Here is a 17,687-nt window from a genome sequence, read left to right on the forward strand (position 1 = left end):
GAGGTGTATGCCATCTAGTTATAAAGAACACAGGTAAAGTAAATACGTGTGATTATTAAAAAAGAGATAGAAAATATTACAACAATTTGAAGGTTAGAAAAATTGTTATATACGTAGATAAAATCATTATCAATTCAGCCACTGGGGGGAAAATATTGGTAAAATGGTTGAAGCAAACAAACAAAAAAACCCAACAAAACCCAAATAAAGAGAACCAAAATACTAAAATAGGTGAATCAATTTCCTTGACAATGCTAAATTGAAAGCCGCTGCTGTTTTTCCTTGTATTACCAGTGTAAAGCCGGAAGCAAAAAAAAGGTGAGGAACTAGAACATTCTATTTAAAAAAAAATTAGTGTTTTAGTAAATTGGAGCCCTGGTGGTGTAGTGGTTAAAGCACTCAACTGCTAACCAAAAGGTTAGCACTTTAAACCCACCAGCCACTCCACTGGAGAAAGAAGCTGCCATAAAGAGTACAGCCTGGGAAGTCCTATGGGGCAGTTCTATTCTGTCCTACAGGGTCTCTATGAGTCGGAATCAACTTGATGGCAACGAGTTTAGTAAATTACAAAGTAAAAAATAACAAAACCCTGCATCATCAAGCAAAAGGCCTTCGAGTTGGGATAGTCACCTTACTTTCTGGGTGTAAGACTGGAACTAGTACGTATAGTCCTCCATTGTGGTAAACAATATCTTTACAGATGATCTTTGCTGTAATGATCAGGTAAACAGAAAGCCAACAAATTAGTGGACAGCAGCAGTTCTCAGAGAGTAGTTTGAAGGTCTCCAACACCCTTTCCTATTGTCCATGAGGTCAAAACAATTTTAATAATAATACTAAGATATTGTTCACCTTTTTACTGTTTGCATTTGCACTGATGATGCAAGGTAAAATATACATTCACTAAACATTTGCCAAGTAAGCAATTATTTGTCAATTATTCAGTGACATTGATTACATTCTTTATATTGTACAATCATTATCATCTTTTTCTGAAATATTTTATCAATATTAATATAAACTCAGTGCCTCCTATGCAACAATTTCCCTCCGTTTTACCCCTGCAAATAAGCTTTGGTCCATTTACCTATTATATAAGTGAGATCAACAGTATTTGTCCTTCTGTAACTAATCTATTTCACTCAGTGTAATGTTCTCAAGGTTCGTTCATGTTGTGGCATGTAGCAAGACTTCATTTCTCTTTATGGCTGAGTAATATTCCATTGTATACATATACCACATTTTGTTTATCCATTCATCTGTTGATGGACATTTAGGTTGTTTTCATTTTTTGGCTATTATGGATAGTACTGTAATGAACATTGGTGTATAGGTTTCTGTTTGCATTCTCACTTTCAATTCTTTTGAATATACCTACGAGGGGGATTGCTGGATTATAGGGAGGTTCTATGCTCAACTTTTGGAGGAACCTCAAAACTATTTTCCACAGTAGCTGTAGCACTTTCCATTTCCACCAGCAATGGATGAGAGTTCCAATTTTTCCACATCCTCACCACACCTGTTATTTTCCATTTTTTCAATCATAGTCATTCTAATGGAGATGAGGTATTATCTAATTGTGGTTTTGATTTGTATCTCCCTAATTTGTATCTCTTTTTTTTTTTTTTTTTTTTTAATATGGTCAGTATGAGTAGGAATTGACTGGATGGCAATGGTTTTTTTTTGGTTTAATGGCTAATGACATTATCTTTTCATGTGCTGGTTGGTCATTTGTGTATCCTCTTTGGTGAAATGTCTGTTCAAGTCCTTTGCCCATTTTTTGACTGGGTTATTTTTTTTTTTGTTCTCAAATTGTAGAAGTTTTATGCATATAAAATTTTTTACATATAAGTTTATCTGTATATGTAAATTTATATATAAAATTTTATATATATAAGTTTTTAAATATATATTTATTTATTTTGGGTGTTAAACTTTTATCAGATATATGATTCTCCCAAATTTTCTCCCAGTCTGTAGGTTGTTGCTTCACTTTGTTGATAAAATCCTTTGATGAACAAAGTATTTAATTTTTGTGAGGTCCCATTTATCTATTTTGTAATTTGCTGCTTATGAAAGCACATGACTTTTTAATAATATATGTGATGAAAAGAATACTTTGCATAAAAGACTTCTGCTGCCTGCTGACGTGTGATGGTTGCCTCAAGGAAAAGGACTGCAATTAATTGACTTATGAGACCAACTATCTGTTGTTTTTATGGAACACAATTTTTACTTGAAAGAGCAGCTGACATTCAAATTATGGTTATAAAATTTTAGGTACTAGGTAGACATTTTCTCAAAAACAAATGAAATGAGCTTATCACTTAAAATAAAAGCAGTTAACAGTATTTGTTGCCAATGATAAATTTTGAGGTTTCAAGCAAATATTAAAAGTTTTGGAAAAGTGTTTTCAAATGAAACATTTTATAATGAAAATTTTTGATGTTGGAATAGCTGAATTACTTAAGGGGCTATATTTTCCAAATGATAGTAGAAAATCATGCATAGTTTAAGATCAATTTGAAGTGCAAGATAGGCCAATGGATTTTAATTTAACAGAGTATGAAGACTTTGTCAATGTTATTTCAGATTCCACATTGCAGATAACATTTAATGCTCTGTTACTTGCCAAGTTTTGGTGTAATATCAAAGAATATTCCCAATTATCATAAAAAAAAAGGCTACCCATAAACCCCTATTTTTTTTCAAGGGCTTCCTGGAAGGTACAGGTGTTTAACACCATCAGCTGCTAACTGAAAGGTTAGAGGTTCTTGGAAGAAAGGCTTGATGATCTACTTCTGAAAAAATAGCCATTTAAAATCTATGGAGCACAGTTCTACCCTGACGCACTCCGGGTCACCGTGAGTCAGAGTTAACAGCAAATGGTTCTTGTTTATCTTTTCTAAACACATATTTTTCTGAGGTCAGAGTTTCTTCAGCTGCTTTAGCTTAACAACATACTGGACAGACTTAATAAAAAAGATCAAAAAACAGGGACTTTTTAAATCTTGCTCAGTATCATATAGCCAATAATTTGCAAATTAGACTTTAAAGTCTGTATTCTATATCAATCCAGTATAATGCCTCTCTTAGGAAATGTGGTTTTAAGTGAATTCACTTGGTCTTAGGTGTTGGTGAAGGAAGGGAGCAGAGTGAAAATACAGAGAAATTCCAGCAGTCCTCACTTGCCCTGATCCTAATTACAAGAAAAATGTCTCTTATTTTCCCACAGGTATATTAGATATTGTAAAGAGAGATACTGGGTTTAGAGAGATATACTATCACTAGAATCTTTAAGCTATGTATAGTGGTTAAGTAGTCCAATATTGCAAAGTAAGTATAAAATTAAAAGTCATTGGAAGTAAACAAAATAGGACTTCTAAGAGTAAAGATGAAGAAAAGACAAGGTATAGAATTGGCCTGCAGATATCTAGAGATCACATTTTGATTTGTTTTTGTTTTTGTTTTATGCTCCTTCTTATAAGCAAAAAAATCTGTGCCCTACTTTTATAAAACTAAAAATGGAAAAATTCATGTTTTTAAAATAATCAAAATAGCAGATAACTATATAAATCACTGGAACAGTGTATCCTTTCCAGTGGATTTGCTACCTAGTAACTGCTTATAATTTGTTTAACGACCAGTTAACAGATCATTAAGTATTCAACAAAGAAGGTAGGAAGAAAAGAACTTGCCAGTTAAAGGAGTGTTAGGTAACATTGCTAACTGTGAATTAATAAAGAAAATAGAAACTTTTCTTTAAAATTAGGAATGAATAGTAAAATACAACTTGACTTATATGCATTTGATTTATATTAAAATTTCAGGATCCACCTAGTGTGCCTAGTGTAAGATACATTTTCCTTTAATTAAAAGTAAAAAAATTAAAAAAAAAGAACACCCAATCTACCACTGTGTCATCATGGCTTAAATATATTTTAAATATACTAGCCTGAAAGTCAATATGCATGAAACAATAGGTAATGAATCATCTTTTTTACTTTCTGAAATATTTCTTTAATGCGTGAATATGTGCAATATAGGAGCCCTGGTGGACCAGTGGTTAAGAGCTCGACCACTAACCAAAAGGCTGGCAGTTCGAATCCACCAGCTGTGCCTTAGAAACCCTATGAGGCAGTTCTACTCTGTCCTACAGGGTAGCTGTGAGTCAGAATCAACTCCATGGCAATGGGTTTGGCTTTGGTTTTATATACAACATTTCCTCGACAGTGTGAAGGAAATATATTTGATTGTATTTATATATGAAAAGTTCTCATAACCTTATGTGCTTTTTCCTTCCAAGCACTCTCCATATTTATACATTCATTTGAGTGTTTCATCAGTATCTCCCCTGCTACACTATAAACTCTTTGAGGACAGACACTGTGCCTCTGTTGATTCACTTTTGGACCATAGTGCATATTAGGATTTCAAGATTTCATTTTTTTGGTAGAATGAATCAATGTATTTCTGCTTTGATAAACAGGGTTTTATGCTGTCCTGTGTCCAAACACCCTGCCTTACCACACCATACATGTCCTATGTGATGCTTTTCTAGTCCAACACCGTGCTCCCAAAATCATCTTTTTTCTTTATTCTCAGCTAAGGAAATATTTTTTAAAAAAATCCACACCAAGGCATTTATTCCTACTACTGTCCCAAATGTGTCATCTCTGTAGTCCCCTCAAGTCCTCAGATTTGTAGATTTCTGTAGCCAGAAGCAGATTGGTTAAAGGCATTTGTCACCAGTAATGAAAATTCAAGCAGAAGGACAATTTATCTACAGTGATATTGTGGGACAAAGAAGCATTTTAGCACGCTAAAAAATACTCGCCATGCATGACTGTTGGGGGGTTCACTTTTTAAACTAGACCTGATAGATGATGTTTTCTGATCATGCCTGACTAACCATAGGTTGATCGATAAGATGTATCTTATACAACACAAAGCAAAAACACATTATAAATAAACTGTCCAACTTAATTGGAATATCACTTAAAAATTCTATAGTAGAGTGTGAGAGTGTGAAGAAAAACAAAGTGAAAGAAATATAGTCTAGTCCTGATTAAATGATTTCAAATGGAAATTCTACCTTTCTTAAAATTGTACTTTAGAGTAAGGTTTACAGACCAAATTAGCTTCTCACTAAGCAACTAATACACATATTATTTTGTGACATTAGTTGCCAATCTCACAACATGTCAACACTCTTCCCTTCTCAACTTTGGGCTCCCCATTACCAGTTTTCCTGTCCCCTTCTGCCTTCTTGTCCTTGCCCCTGGGCTAGTGTGCCCATTCAGTCTCGTTTTGTTTAATGGGGCTGTCTAGTCTTTCACTGAAGTGTGAACCTTAGGAATGATTTCAGTACTGAGTTAAAATGGTGTCCCAGGGCCATACTCCATGTTCTCCAGTCTCTGTCAGACTGGTAACTCCGGTCTTTTTTGTGAGTTAGAATTTCGTTCTACATTTTTCTCCAGCTCTGCTCAGAACCCTCTATTGTGATCTCTGTCAGAGGAGTCAGTGGTGATAGCCAGGCACCATCTACGTGTGCTGGATACAGTCCGATGGAGGCTGTGGTAGATGTGGTTCATTAGTCCTTTGGACTGATGTTTCCCTTGTGTCTTTGGTTTCCTTCATTCTCCCATGCTCCAGACTGGGTGGGACCAGTGGTGTATCTTAGATGGCTGCTCACAAGCTTTTAAGACCCTAGATGCCACTCACCAAAGTAGAATGTAGAACATTTTCTTTATAAACTATGCTGTGCCAGTTGAGCTAGATGTCCCCTGAGACCATGGTCCCCAGCCTTCAGCCCAGTAATTCAGTCCCTCAGGGAGTTTGGATGTGTCTAAGAAGCTGGAAATTCTAACTCTTGGTGTGGTTATTTAAACAAGATATTTAAAAATCACTGGTGATCTTTTACCTGCAATTGTCAAAGTGATTTTTGTTCGCTGCCTTGGAAGGTATAAATGATCCCCAGTTATTGATTTCTATAACTTCTATGCAGCCAGTAAAATTCTTGACTGGTCCAGAAATCTAAGAAAAACAGAAGGAGAGAAAGAGGAAGAAGGAGAGAAAGATAATTTATATGATTTTCTTTGATGCATTTTCCTTGCCATAAATTGGCCAGGGTGCACTACTGGATTGAGAAGTTGATTTGATTTATTCAATATATTGATAGTACAGCAATTCAATTCATTTCATATATAGCATTCAAAAAATTAGTAGGAAAAAGTACCACGTGATGAATCAAAAAGTACCTGGAGTCTGTATATTCTTATTACTGTACTAATTACTCAAATTCACTTACAAATGAGTAGAGCAAATTTAATATAGCCCAAAAGTTTTATAATTACAGTGATTTATCGATGAAAAATAGAAACAAAAAGATGATACACTCATCCCTCCCATTGAGACATTGTACTTTTCTGTCTTTTGCCTCCGTCATTTGCCCTTTTTTCTTTCAGACATCAGTTACATAGATGTTTCTTCTGTAGCTATTGAAAGATCAAGAAAAATTGCTCATTCAGGGGCAAAGAAAACACAGGAAAAGCTAGAAATATTTGTGATATCCTGCAGCCCTGATGCTTTCTGCTTGTCCTTTGTGTTGAGTTGTATAGCCTATCCCTCTGCCTTGGCACAACACTAACAGTTTACCCTCCAGCATTCCCTGCTGGAGAATCTCCACACTGAAGGAGATGTCTTAAGTACTGCTAAGTGGAGTACCTCAAAGGAATGGCCTGGGTTCCATCAATAGTAAAACCCAAAAGCCATACCAAACCCCGTGCCATCGAGTTGATAAACCCACACATGCATGCCGAGTTCTCACTTCCCTTTTATCTATCTCACTTTTAAATACCAAAGGAAATGCAAGGCTTACTAGACACATGGGGAAAGTGTGAAACATATGAGACAACAATAAAAAAGAACGGGGAAAAGCAGAAAAGACAAATAAAGACAATGGAAGAGGCAGAAGTAAACTTTTGTAAAGTATGAATAATATCCCCAGAAAAAGAATGGTAGATATTTCATCCATATAATGGGGGGTTCGGGGGGGGGGTGGAAAGAGAGAGAGAGAACAAAAAAAAAGGATATAATAAGTTAAAAATATGATAAAAACCCAGTGCTGTCGAGTCGATTCCTACTCATAGCTACCCTATAGGACAGAGTAGAACTGCCCCATAGAGTTTCCAAGGAGCACCTGGAGGATTCGAACTGCTGACCATTTGGTTGGCAGCCGTAGCACTTAAGCACTATGCCACCAGAATATGATAGCTGAAGTAAAATATTAAATGGAAGAACTGGAACATGCTGTGTTTGAGGGACTGCTCTTAAGGAAAGAAAAAAAAAAAAAAAAAAGAAATTGTTGTCAGTCAATATTGACTCATAGCAACCCTACAGGACAGAGTAGAACTGCCAGAAAGGGTTTCCAAGGAGTGCTGGTGGACTCAAACTGCTGACATTTTGGTTAGCAGCCAAGCTCTTAAATAGAAGAAAAAGAAAACTAGAGAATCATTCCAGGTAATCCACTATACAAATAATATTTGTTTATTGAATGAAGAACAGAGTAAAAGGAAAGAAACCAATTATCAAGAATATTATTCCAAGTCTCAAGTTATATTTCTAAATTCATTAGTCACCTAAATAATGGATTAAAATAGACCCATATCAACACATACCATTATGAAATTTCAGAAATCTTATGATAAAGACAAAATTCTAAGAACTTTCAGAGTGAGGAAAAAGAAGATCACACAAAGAATTACAAAACACAATGCCATTAGACTTCTGTGGCACAACATGTAAACTAGAAAAAAAAATACAGTAATGCATTAATATTGAATATTCTGGAGAAAATTTATTGGTAACCTGGAATTCTATCCTTAGCCAAATTTTGGATTGACTATGAGAATAGAAGAGTGTAGTAGGCCAAATAATTGCTGACCAAAGATATTCACCTCCTAATTCCTAGAACCTGAGACTATGTTATATTGTATGGTAAAAGAGACTTGGCAGATGTGCTGAATTAAGGGTACCGAGATTGGGAGATTATCTGTATTATACAAGAGGGTCCAACATGGAAGAAAAAGTGGTTTCAGGGGTTAACCAGTTTTTAAACAGGGCTTGAAACAATTATCTTATTTTCAACAACAACAAAAACCACTACTTTCTGAGATATCTGTTCCTTCAATTTCTGAACCATTTTGAATTTCTTATGGACAAACAGGCTTATATTTGTGATATCTCCCTACTGACTCTATTTTAGCTTTCTCTGGTTAACTTAGGTCAATTACCACTTTTCCATCTGCTGTATTATTTTCAGAATTGCTACATATGTCCTCTCCTCTTTTTTTTTTTTTTTTTTTTGTGGGTTTATATCTCTTTACTTCCACTTTAGGTGTTAAAAACAAAGAAAGAAATGAGGCTCATTTAGTGATACTTTAGGAATTTGGGATAGAAGGTAAACAAACATGTTTAATCTACCATATTTACTAGCAAGTGTAAAGCCTTCTCATCTATTTAATTTTTACATTTTTAAAAGAGAATTAAAAATAATTTTCTATAAAGTTCCTAAGGTATAATGGTTGATATTAGAGAATATCCTTTCAATATGTTATCAAAAATATACTGAATTGTTATAAATGACTCATACAGAATCAAATTTTGTCAGTACCAGCTTCAAACTGACTAAAGCAACTAAAGGCTCATAAAGCAATGTAGGGCTGATATAATTAAGTCTTATATTTGCTAGTGGCTAAAAAATGGAAAGGATGTGAGTGGTATTGTGGTGAAAGAATTAATAAGACTTTGACAAACTACATGTGGTTTATGAAGGAGAAACACAAAAATTAAGAAGCAGAAGATTCAATGCTATGAATATTTATTTAATGCCTTTTAAGCATTTAGTAGTTTCTCAAAAATTATTTGAAGGCTGGAGACCTTGGGAAATGATATGTCAAGAAATTGGTAGGAGGTACCTATTTTGAGCACCTGTAGGTGAACTTGTCACCTTGAGGACTAAGGTATGCCTGACCCAAACCATGGTATTTTCAATTGCATCCTATGCAGGCCAAAGCTAGGTAATGAATAAGGAAGACAGAAGAATTGAAGCCTTTGAATTGTGGTGTTGGTGAAGGATGTTGAATATACCATGGACTGCCAAAAGAACGAAAAAATCTGTCTTGGAAGAAGTACAATCAGGCTGCTCCTTAGAAGCAAGGATGGTGAGACCACGTCTTACATACTTTGGACATGTTATCAGGAGGGATCAGTCCCTGGAGGACATTGTGCTTGGTAAAATACAGTGTCAGTGAAAAAGAGGAAGACTCTAAGCGAGATGCATTGACACACTGGCTGCAACAATGGGCTTAAGCATAACAATTGTGAGCACAATTCTGTAGTGCATGGGGTCACTGTGAGTCGAAACCAACTCAGTGGCACCTAACAACAACAACAACATAGGTGAACTTAGATGTTAACATGTAGTGTTTTAGATGCTTAGCTCTTACAGATCATATTAGAACTGTGTACTAGATGTAATGCCAACTGACAGACTTGAGTGGTTAAATATCTTAAATTTGAGAATTAGCAACTTAATGAGAAACGACTACACGAAAAATAGAGATATTTTAGTCTCTAAATTTTGTTAATACAAGAACCAATTTCATTTTAATATATTCATTAAATTATGTGTGCATTGTAATGTTTTCAGGATTCGTGTAGATAAAGTCTATACATAGAAGTAAAATAGAACAGTGGTTAAGCCTAATTCTCTAGATGAGAATAAAATGCATGCATTGGCTAAACAAATGTTTATTAAGCACATTTTTGTAATGAGCACAAAGTTGCCATGTATGATTACACAAATTGTGCACTGACAAAATGAGCCTAGTTAATGAAGTGGAGCAAAGACTGGAATTTAGTCCACGTTTTTCTTTTCACTTTATCTTTCCAGAAAGGCTTACTTTAAAAAACCTGTTTATCCCAAGGGTTTACTTTTTCTAATACAAACAAAGTCACCATGTAGGCTAGCATCTGCAGGACTAGGCACTTTGGAGTAGAAAACCAGATAAAGGTCAGTTAAAAAAAAAAAAAAGGAAGAGGATGATGGATTTCCATTTCTGATAATGACAGAGTATACTTTAAGAGATCAACCCTCTTATAACAACAACTAGATAAAGTAGAATTTAGATAAGGAATTATTTGATGGCAACAGAAAACTACCAAGGTAGCAAGGATATGAAGGGCAAACATATCAGAGAAAAGGGAAGCACTAAGTGTTGATCTTGACATTCGGCATTCCATTTCATCTTGAAGTACTTAGGAGTTCACAAGTGACTGACAAGATTTAGAGAAGCTGAACAGGAGCTTCAGTAAGTCTTCTGGAGCTAGGGGAAAAACACTGAAATTCAGAATCAAACAAGCAGGAGTGTTTTAATAAACAACTAAGGTTTTCTGTTACTATTGCCAAAAGGATATATTTTAGGACTAGGAACAATCTGGAAATAGGCTAATTTTCCAAATCTTGAAAACCATCTTTCAATCAAGGTTTGGATTAAGGTAACTGGATTCAGGTAATCTGCCCTTAATACAACTGTCTGCTATGTTTTTAGGTGCCATAGAGTCGGTTCCAACTCATAGTGACTCTAGGCACAATAGAATGAAACACTGCCTGGTCCCGCGCCATCCTCACAATCCTTGCTATGTTTGAGCCCACAGTTGTAGCCACTGTGTCAATCTATCTCATTGAGAGTTTTCCTCTTTTTCACTGACCCTCTACTCTACTTAGCATGATGTCCTACTCCAGTGACTTGTCCCTCCTGATAATATGTCCAAAGTATATGAGATGCAGTCCTTGCTTCCAAGGAGCATTCTGGCTGCACTTCTTCCAAGAAAAATTTGTTAGTTCTTCTAGCACTCAATGTTTTTGCCAACTCTGCGATTCATATGCATCAATTCTTCTTTGGTCTTTCTTATTCATTGTCCAGTTTTCACATGCAAGCCACCACAGTACAACAAGCTGACAGACAAGTGGTGGCTGCCTGCCATAAAAAAAAAAACAAAAGAAAGTATATTCTTTCTGAATGAAGCACCAAATAACCCCAAAATAAATAAAAAATAAAAATCAATAGGGATAAACTCATAGGAGGTCCTTATAAGGCAATCATCAGACTTAGCCTCTTAAAAAAACACTTGTAATTAGTATGCGTCTTAGTTTCCTATTGCTGTCATAAAAGAAATACCACAAGTGAGTGGCTGTAAAGAACAGAAATTTATTTTCTCATAGTTCAGGAGGATAGAAACCTGAATTCAGGGTCAGCAGTAGGGTAAGTCTCTCTCTGTGGTAGTCCCAGTGTTTCTTGGTTCTTTGGTTATCTTCAGTGGCATCTATCTTCCCTCTTTTGTGCTTTATCTGTGTCTAATCTGCTGTTTTTATAAATCAGAAGTAATTAGGTTTGGCACACACCCTGCATTGATATGGCCTCATTACAATAATAAAGAAAACCTATTTCCAACAGGATTACATCCACAGACCTAGAGGTTAGGATTCCAATATATATTTTGGGAGGACAAAATTCAATCCATAATAATATGATTAAGAAATTAGATGCCACGATGAAAAAATTAGCAGAAAATTAGAAATCTAGTCATTAACACATTCAAAATCCCATCTAGGTGTCCAAAACCTCCATGTTGTGCATTCAGTGTCAGAATACCTAATAAGCAAGGTAAGCATGGACTTACTTGTACTTACTTACTAATCTGTAGTGAACAATTTCACATTTTTTCACCACATCAAAGATTCTGCTTCTAGGTATGGCTGGCATCTGTTTCTCTCCCAACCCCACAGCACCCTCCTACAGAATCAAAGCCTCTTTTCAAATTTACAATCCCTGACAGGGATGGAGTACTCAGTAAGCAAGGCAAGCATATGTTTACTTGTACTTATTCACTAATTTGTAAATTTGCTGTAGTGAACAGTTTCACATGTTTTTCACCAAAAAATGTGGTGAAACTCATATAAAATTGTTAGTAAGTAAGCACAAGTAAGCCTGTGTTTATCTTGCTTACTGGGTAATCCAACCCTGTGTTCATGGTGCTGTTTCCTCCATTCTGTATTCTTTCTGAGCTTAAGTAAACTTGATGAAGATGACACTATTTTTGTGTTGTGAATTTGAGAATCCACCGTGATATTCTCACATGAGGCATTTGGTCATTCTTTCTTCTCCTATTTTTTGTAGTGTTTGTATGATTTGTTTACCTTCTTATTGGAAGAATTCTCCAAAGACTTTTAAAATAGGTCTTTGAGTTCCATCTTCTGAAGACTCTGAGGCTCCAATTATCTCCATGTTTCTTAAATTTGCCTTTACATTTTCTAACTCTTTATCATTCCCTGCTTCTTTGAAAAGAATTTCTCTCAATCTTCTCAATTTACTAGTCTTTTCTTCAGCTATATCCATTTTGAAATACGCCATCTTATCTTCTTGATTCCAAGTATTGTTTTATAGCCTTAATATTTCCTCTTCATTCTTTTTAAAATGACTTCTTGTGTTTTTTTCCAGATCAGCTATGTCTTCCCTTATCTCTTTTAATGTGTTTATTATGCCTATTTTTAACATACGCTCTTATTAGTCTAACACTTCTGTTACTAATATTGTATATCATATTTACACTAATATTGTATGTAATGCATTTGTTGTTTATCTCTTGAGGTGGTCCTGTTCCTTAGCTGTCTTATTATTTTGCTCTTTAAGCATATACGTCTCTGGAAAATTGGCTACTCTATACTCTGGCTTGAGCCAAAGATAATCAGCCCAGGGAGGAGGGCCTCAGGCACAATAAAATTACATGTAATAACTGTCATTTGAAATTGCCAAACAAATTGTCTAACAAATCAAATCTTCAAGTCTGAATTTTATCTTCTTTGCACCAAAGAGAAACAGCGTATGAGGAGTATTCTTTAGGTTGTAATCACTCTCCCTGGAGGACCAGACAGGGAGATTAGAAGGGTGGATCCTCAAGCCTGTATTTCTAAAATCTTTAAGCAAGTAAGATATTAGAGCTGTCTAGAATTAGCCCTGTGAACATTTGCGTTGGTACTGTTGGTGATTGCCACTCCTTCGGTGCAGACACAGAGAGAGATTGCCCTTGTACAAAGCCAGTAGAGAAGCATGAGCACAACATCACCTGTTGGATCACCTGTTTGTCTCCAGTTTAATCTTCCTCAAAGCAAAGTCAGACATGCTCTGTTCCATGCTACCACCACTACAGCATCCACCACCCCCAATCACTGGCACATATTATTTCAAGAAAGCTATCTGCAGGCTGAGGGATTTCCCATGGATTTTTTTTTTTTTTTAATGTGCCAGGTTTACTGAGATATAACTTATCTATTTCTTAGTAGTATTTTAATCTCCCAATCTTTTTTCATTAGTTATTTTTGTGCTAAGGTAAACCATTTAAAAATCTAGTAATTAAGATCCTGAGTTTATATTTTAACAGTGAAGTTTTCATCCCACATTATCTATAGACAGCTAGGTACCCATTTTAAGTAATTCTGGTTTGGTAAAGGACTCATTGACATGAGATTTTTCTAATACTAATAGCAATGACCTAAAAAAAGGGAAAAAAAAAATTCTATTGAGTATTGATCACATGTTAGGTGCTTATTTGTTCCTTATATTAATTTTATGGTATAAATTCTATTGCTATTGCTGTTGGGAAGATCATGTATTTCTCCAGCCTCATGTTAACATATGGAGGATCTTCACCTAAGGAAATGATTTTACCCTTTCCACAGTAGTTGCAATTTGGGAGAATGCATTGAGTAAGCTTAGCTCAGCTTCTTTCTCCTCCTCTCTTTTCTGAGAAGCCAACCACCCCAAAGAAGGTCTGCCTTCTAATATATATTGAGGAAGTATCACTGCATTTTCCAAAGCCTATATTTGGCTGAGATAAATGTCTTATTCTGGGGCAAAGTATTTGGAAGTATGCTTGGTTGAAAATCCAAATCCACATCTCCAATTTACTTACTATCAATAAAAAAATGGCAAATATATCTCCATTTCTTTGATGTCCTGCATTGGTTGCTCAGTTGGTTCTAAACTTGCTTGGGAAAGAGGACTCTTCCAAATCTCACCAATCCCTATACTCTTTGAAAACTTAGGTAACTTGCCCACATTGCAAACCTGGGACATGACAGAACTAGGTTAGCTATCAGGCCATTTGGCCTCACAGGTCATGCTTTTACTCCCTCCATTACACTGAGAATCTTTACAGCTTTAGTTGCTGTCTTAGTTATCCGGTGCTGCTACAACAGAAATACCACAAGTGGATGTCTTAGACAAACAATTTCTTCTCTCACAGTCTAGTAGACTAGAAGTCCAAATTCAAGGCATCAACTCCAGGAGAAGGCTTTCTTTCTCTGTTGACTCTGTAGGAAGGTTTCTGGCATCAATCTTTGCCTGGACTAGGAGCTCTTAGTGTAATTACCCTGGGTTCAAAGGACACGCTATTCTCTTGGCTCTTGTTTCTTGGTGGTATGAGGTCCCCCAGTCTCTCTGCTCTCTTCTTCCTTACATATCTCAAAAGAGATTGGCTCAAGACACAACCCAATCCTATAGATTGAGTCCTGCCCCATTAACACAACTGCCACTAATCCTATCTTGTCAACATCACAGAGATAGGATTTATAACACAGAGAAAAATCACATCAGATGACAAAATGGTAGTCAATCATGCACCACTAGGAATCATGGCCCAGACGAGTGAACAGATATTTTTCGGGGACACAATTCAATCCATGACAGTCGCTACTTTGGATGTGGCATGATTGAATTGTTCAAATTGAGAATGAGGATTTATTGAAGGTTTAAAAACATGGTACTCTTTTAACCCAAATGTTTTACATGACTTTAAATGTTGTTATAGCTCTTCGTAGTTGTTGTTAGGTGCCATGGAGTTGATTCTGACTCACAAGGACCCTATACAACAGAATGAAACACAGTCAGGATAGCTATTTACATATCTATTATGTTTCAATATGAAAACTGAATATTGTATTATATTCTGTGCCTTGTTTGTTTTATCTTACAAAGAGCAAAAAAAAAAAAGTATTAAAATTAGAAACAAAATTTTGTAACAGACATCAGTGTTTTATGGTTGCAATGTACATTCATTAGCCCAGTGCCATCGAGTCGATTCCGACTCATAGCGACCCTATAGGACAGAGTACTATGTCACCAGGGTTTCCACATACATTTATTAGTGTTGTTTAAAAAATAACCATGTCGTAATATTACAAGGAAACTGTAGGGAAAAAAATGCAATATTATGCTTGATTAAATAGAAGAAATGGGATAGAAAGTCTATTCCCTGGATATGTATATTCTTTTATTAGTTATGTAATTATATGGAAGAAAATGAAAAAAAAATATTACTAAAAAAATCTCACGAGGTGGAATTGACTTGATGACAGTGAGTTTGGCTGAGGTTTGGTTAAACTTGACCCATCAGTTAAACTGCATTGTTTTGTTAGAAAATTTAAATGATTGGAGCGTATCATATTGAATGACCTATATGATTGGATTTTCTCTAAAAGCAAAATGTGTCAGTCACTGATCAGCTTGTCATTCAGTTAAAGAAAGGACAGAGCGAGTCTCTCAACTCACTCTGGAAAGGTCTGAAATTTTGTGTCTTATAATGTATTCTCTTAAGACCACAACTTTGGCCCCATTTCAAGTGTTGAGATTTAGTAAGGTATTGATTATACAATTTCCCACACGACTTTATCATGCAAAATAATAGGGTTTATTGAAAGTAACACACTATGAAATTTAAATCATAATTTGAAATGCAGAAAATAAGGCACCCCTTGTTTTCAGTCTGAATAATTAGGCAAGTGCCAATTGAAAAAGATATTTAGGCTATGATATTGATCAGCACAATGTAAAAGTTAATGATTCCTTAAAATACTTAGAATCTTGTATTAGCAATAAAATAATCTTTTTATTTAAACTCAAGATTCTGACTTTTCAGTGAAAATAAAGGAGAAATATTATTTATGTCTTTTTAAATTATTTTCAGTTTTAAAACAAAAAGTGAAGGAACTCTTCAAAAAATAAACTGAGTTTGCTGAGGCCGTATTTGATCATTGAGTGGTTCTTGAAATAGCAAAGCACTTAAATATTTTTAAAGTTTAATATGGGAAAAGGTTGGTCTTGTTTTGCCTTGAACCACAATAACAAAATGTGTAGTTATCTTCCATTTGAAATAGTTACTTGAAGAAGTCAGCAATATAAATTCAAGTTTAAGCTAAATGTTCTGCTTCTCAGGATTTTTTTTTGACTAGTCATGGTTCACTAAACACAAAATGTTTGGGAAATAATGGAGAGTCTATTGTTTTGACACCAGTAACCAACACATTTTCCAGGGTCCCTGTCTTTAGTAGACATAGAATCAAGCTTGCCAATGAAGACTTATTAGCAATTAGGCAGAATACTTTCCACACGAAGCCCAATAATAACATTTTTTGGTACTACAGAACATTCTCCAGGCTATGGTGTTACTTTAGTTCCCCATCTATGATGTTGTAAGGTATGTTGAACACATTCTAGAAAAAGATGTATCATGGAAAAGATTTTAGAGTATGAAAAAAAAATAAAGTTCTAAGAATTATATTAACTTTATGGTCAGCCATTATCTAAAAGAAATTTGTTTCACCATATTCCAAACTTTAAAATTCATGAAATAATTCACAAACATCCCCCTACGTTCCATAATTTATGTAAATCCCTTGTTAGCCACTGTTCAGCTGTTGCAAATAATTTTCATAAGCTTTCTCCTCATGCTTTGAAAGTCAGGTATCAATAGCTCAACACAAAAGGTTGATATCAACGCTACTCTTGTCTGGCATGTTACAAACACGCTTATACTACATTCCTCCCAAATCTCTCATTTTGTGTCTTTAAAATTACAAAGAAAACAATAGAAGGGAGAAGGTCGAAGTTAGAAGGATTCTGTGACAAAGGATCACATTTATTCGAGGAAAAGACACACATCCTCAAACGCTATGTTTCTATGTTTATGAGTTAATCCAGTGTGTCAAAACCCAGTAAGTTCAGTTTTCCACATACTAACAACTGATTGGAGTGAAGATTTATCAAATTGTATGACAATTTAGTAGGATTTTAGAAAACCTGCCAACCAACTAAACAACAAAAACAAAGCTGGACTGAATAGTCTGTAATTCTTTTAGGTTTATTTTGGTCTATACAAGTTTATTTTCAGTTCTTCTGTCTATTCAAATGTGGCAAAAATGGAAATAAAAATATTCTGACAAAAGTTAGGCTAGACCAAATAGTACTCACAGATTCCAGATATTCTTTTTTTCTCCTTCATCACATATTTACATATTTATCTATACCTGTATCTACATTGCTATGAGTTGGAGCTGACTTGATGGCAATGGGTTATGTTTACACTGATAGGTATATCTTTATCCTTATCCTATCTGAATCTATATCTAAAGCTATCTGTGGTTTTTACAAGGGCAGAATAATTTCTCCTTAATTCAGAGTATCTGAATGTATAAAGATAAAAAAAAAAATCATTTCAGTGGATTATATGGTCATTTGAAATAGAAACAGACAGTAAATCATAAGTAATCAGATGATTGAGGATTCTAG

The 17,687-nt window shown here is 35.0% G+C and overlaps 1 protein-coding gene across 1 annotated transcript in view; it reads right to left on the reverse strand.

Moving 5' to 3' along the window:
- EYS (eyes shut homolog) overlaps positions 1-17,687 on the reverse strand; it is a 1,933,311-nt gene that overhangs the window by 635,923 nt on the left and 1,279,701 nt on the right. Inside the window, 1 exon segment of the mRNA XM_049873718.1 lies at positions 5,924-6,036. Coding sequence (XP_049729675.1) covers positions 5,924-6,036 — 113 coding nt within the window.

This window comes from Elephas maximus, chromosome 1, assembly GCF_024166365.1.
Source record: "Elephas maximus indicus isolate mEleMax1 chromosome 1, mEleMax1 primary haplotype, whole genome shotgun sequence".
In the NCBI taxonomy this organism is placed as follows: Eukaryota; Metazoa; Chordata; class Mammalia; order Proboscidea; family Elephantidae; genus Elephas; species Elephas maximus.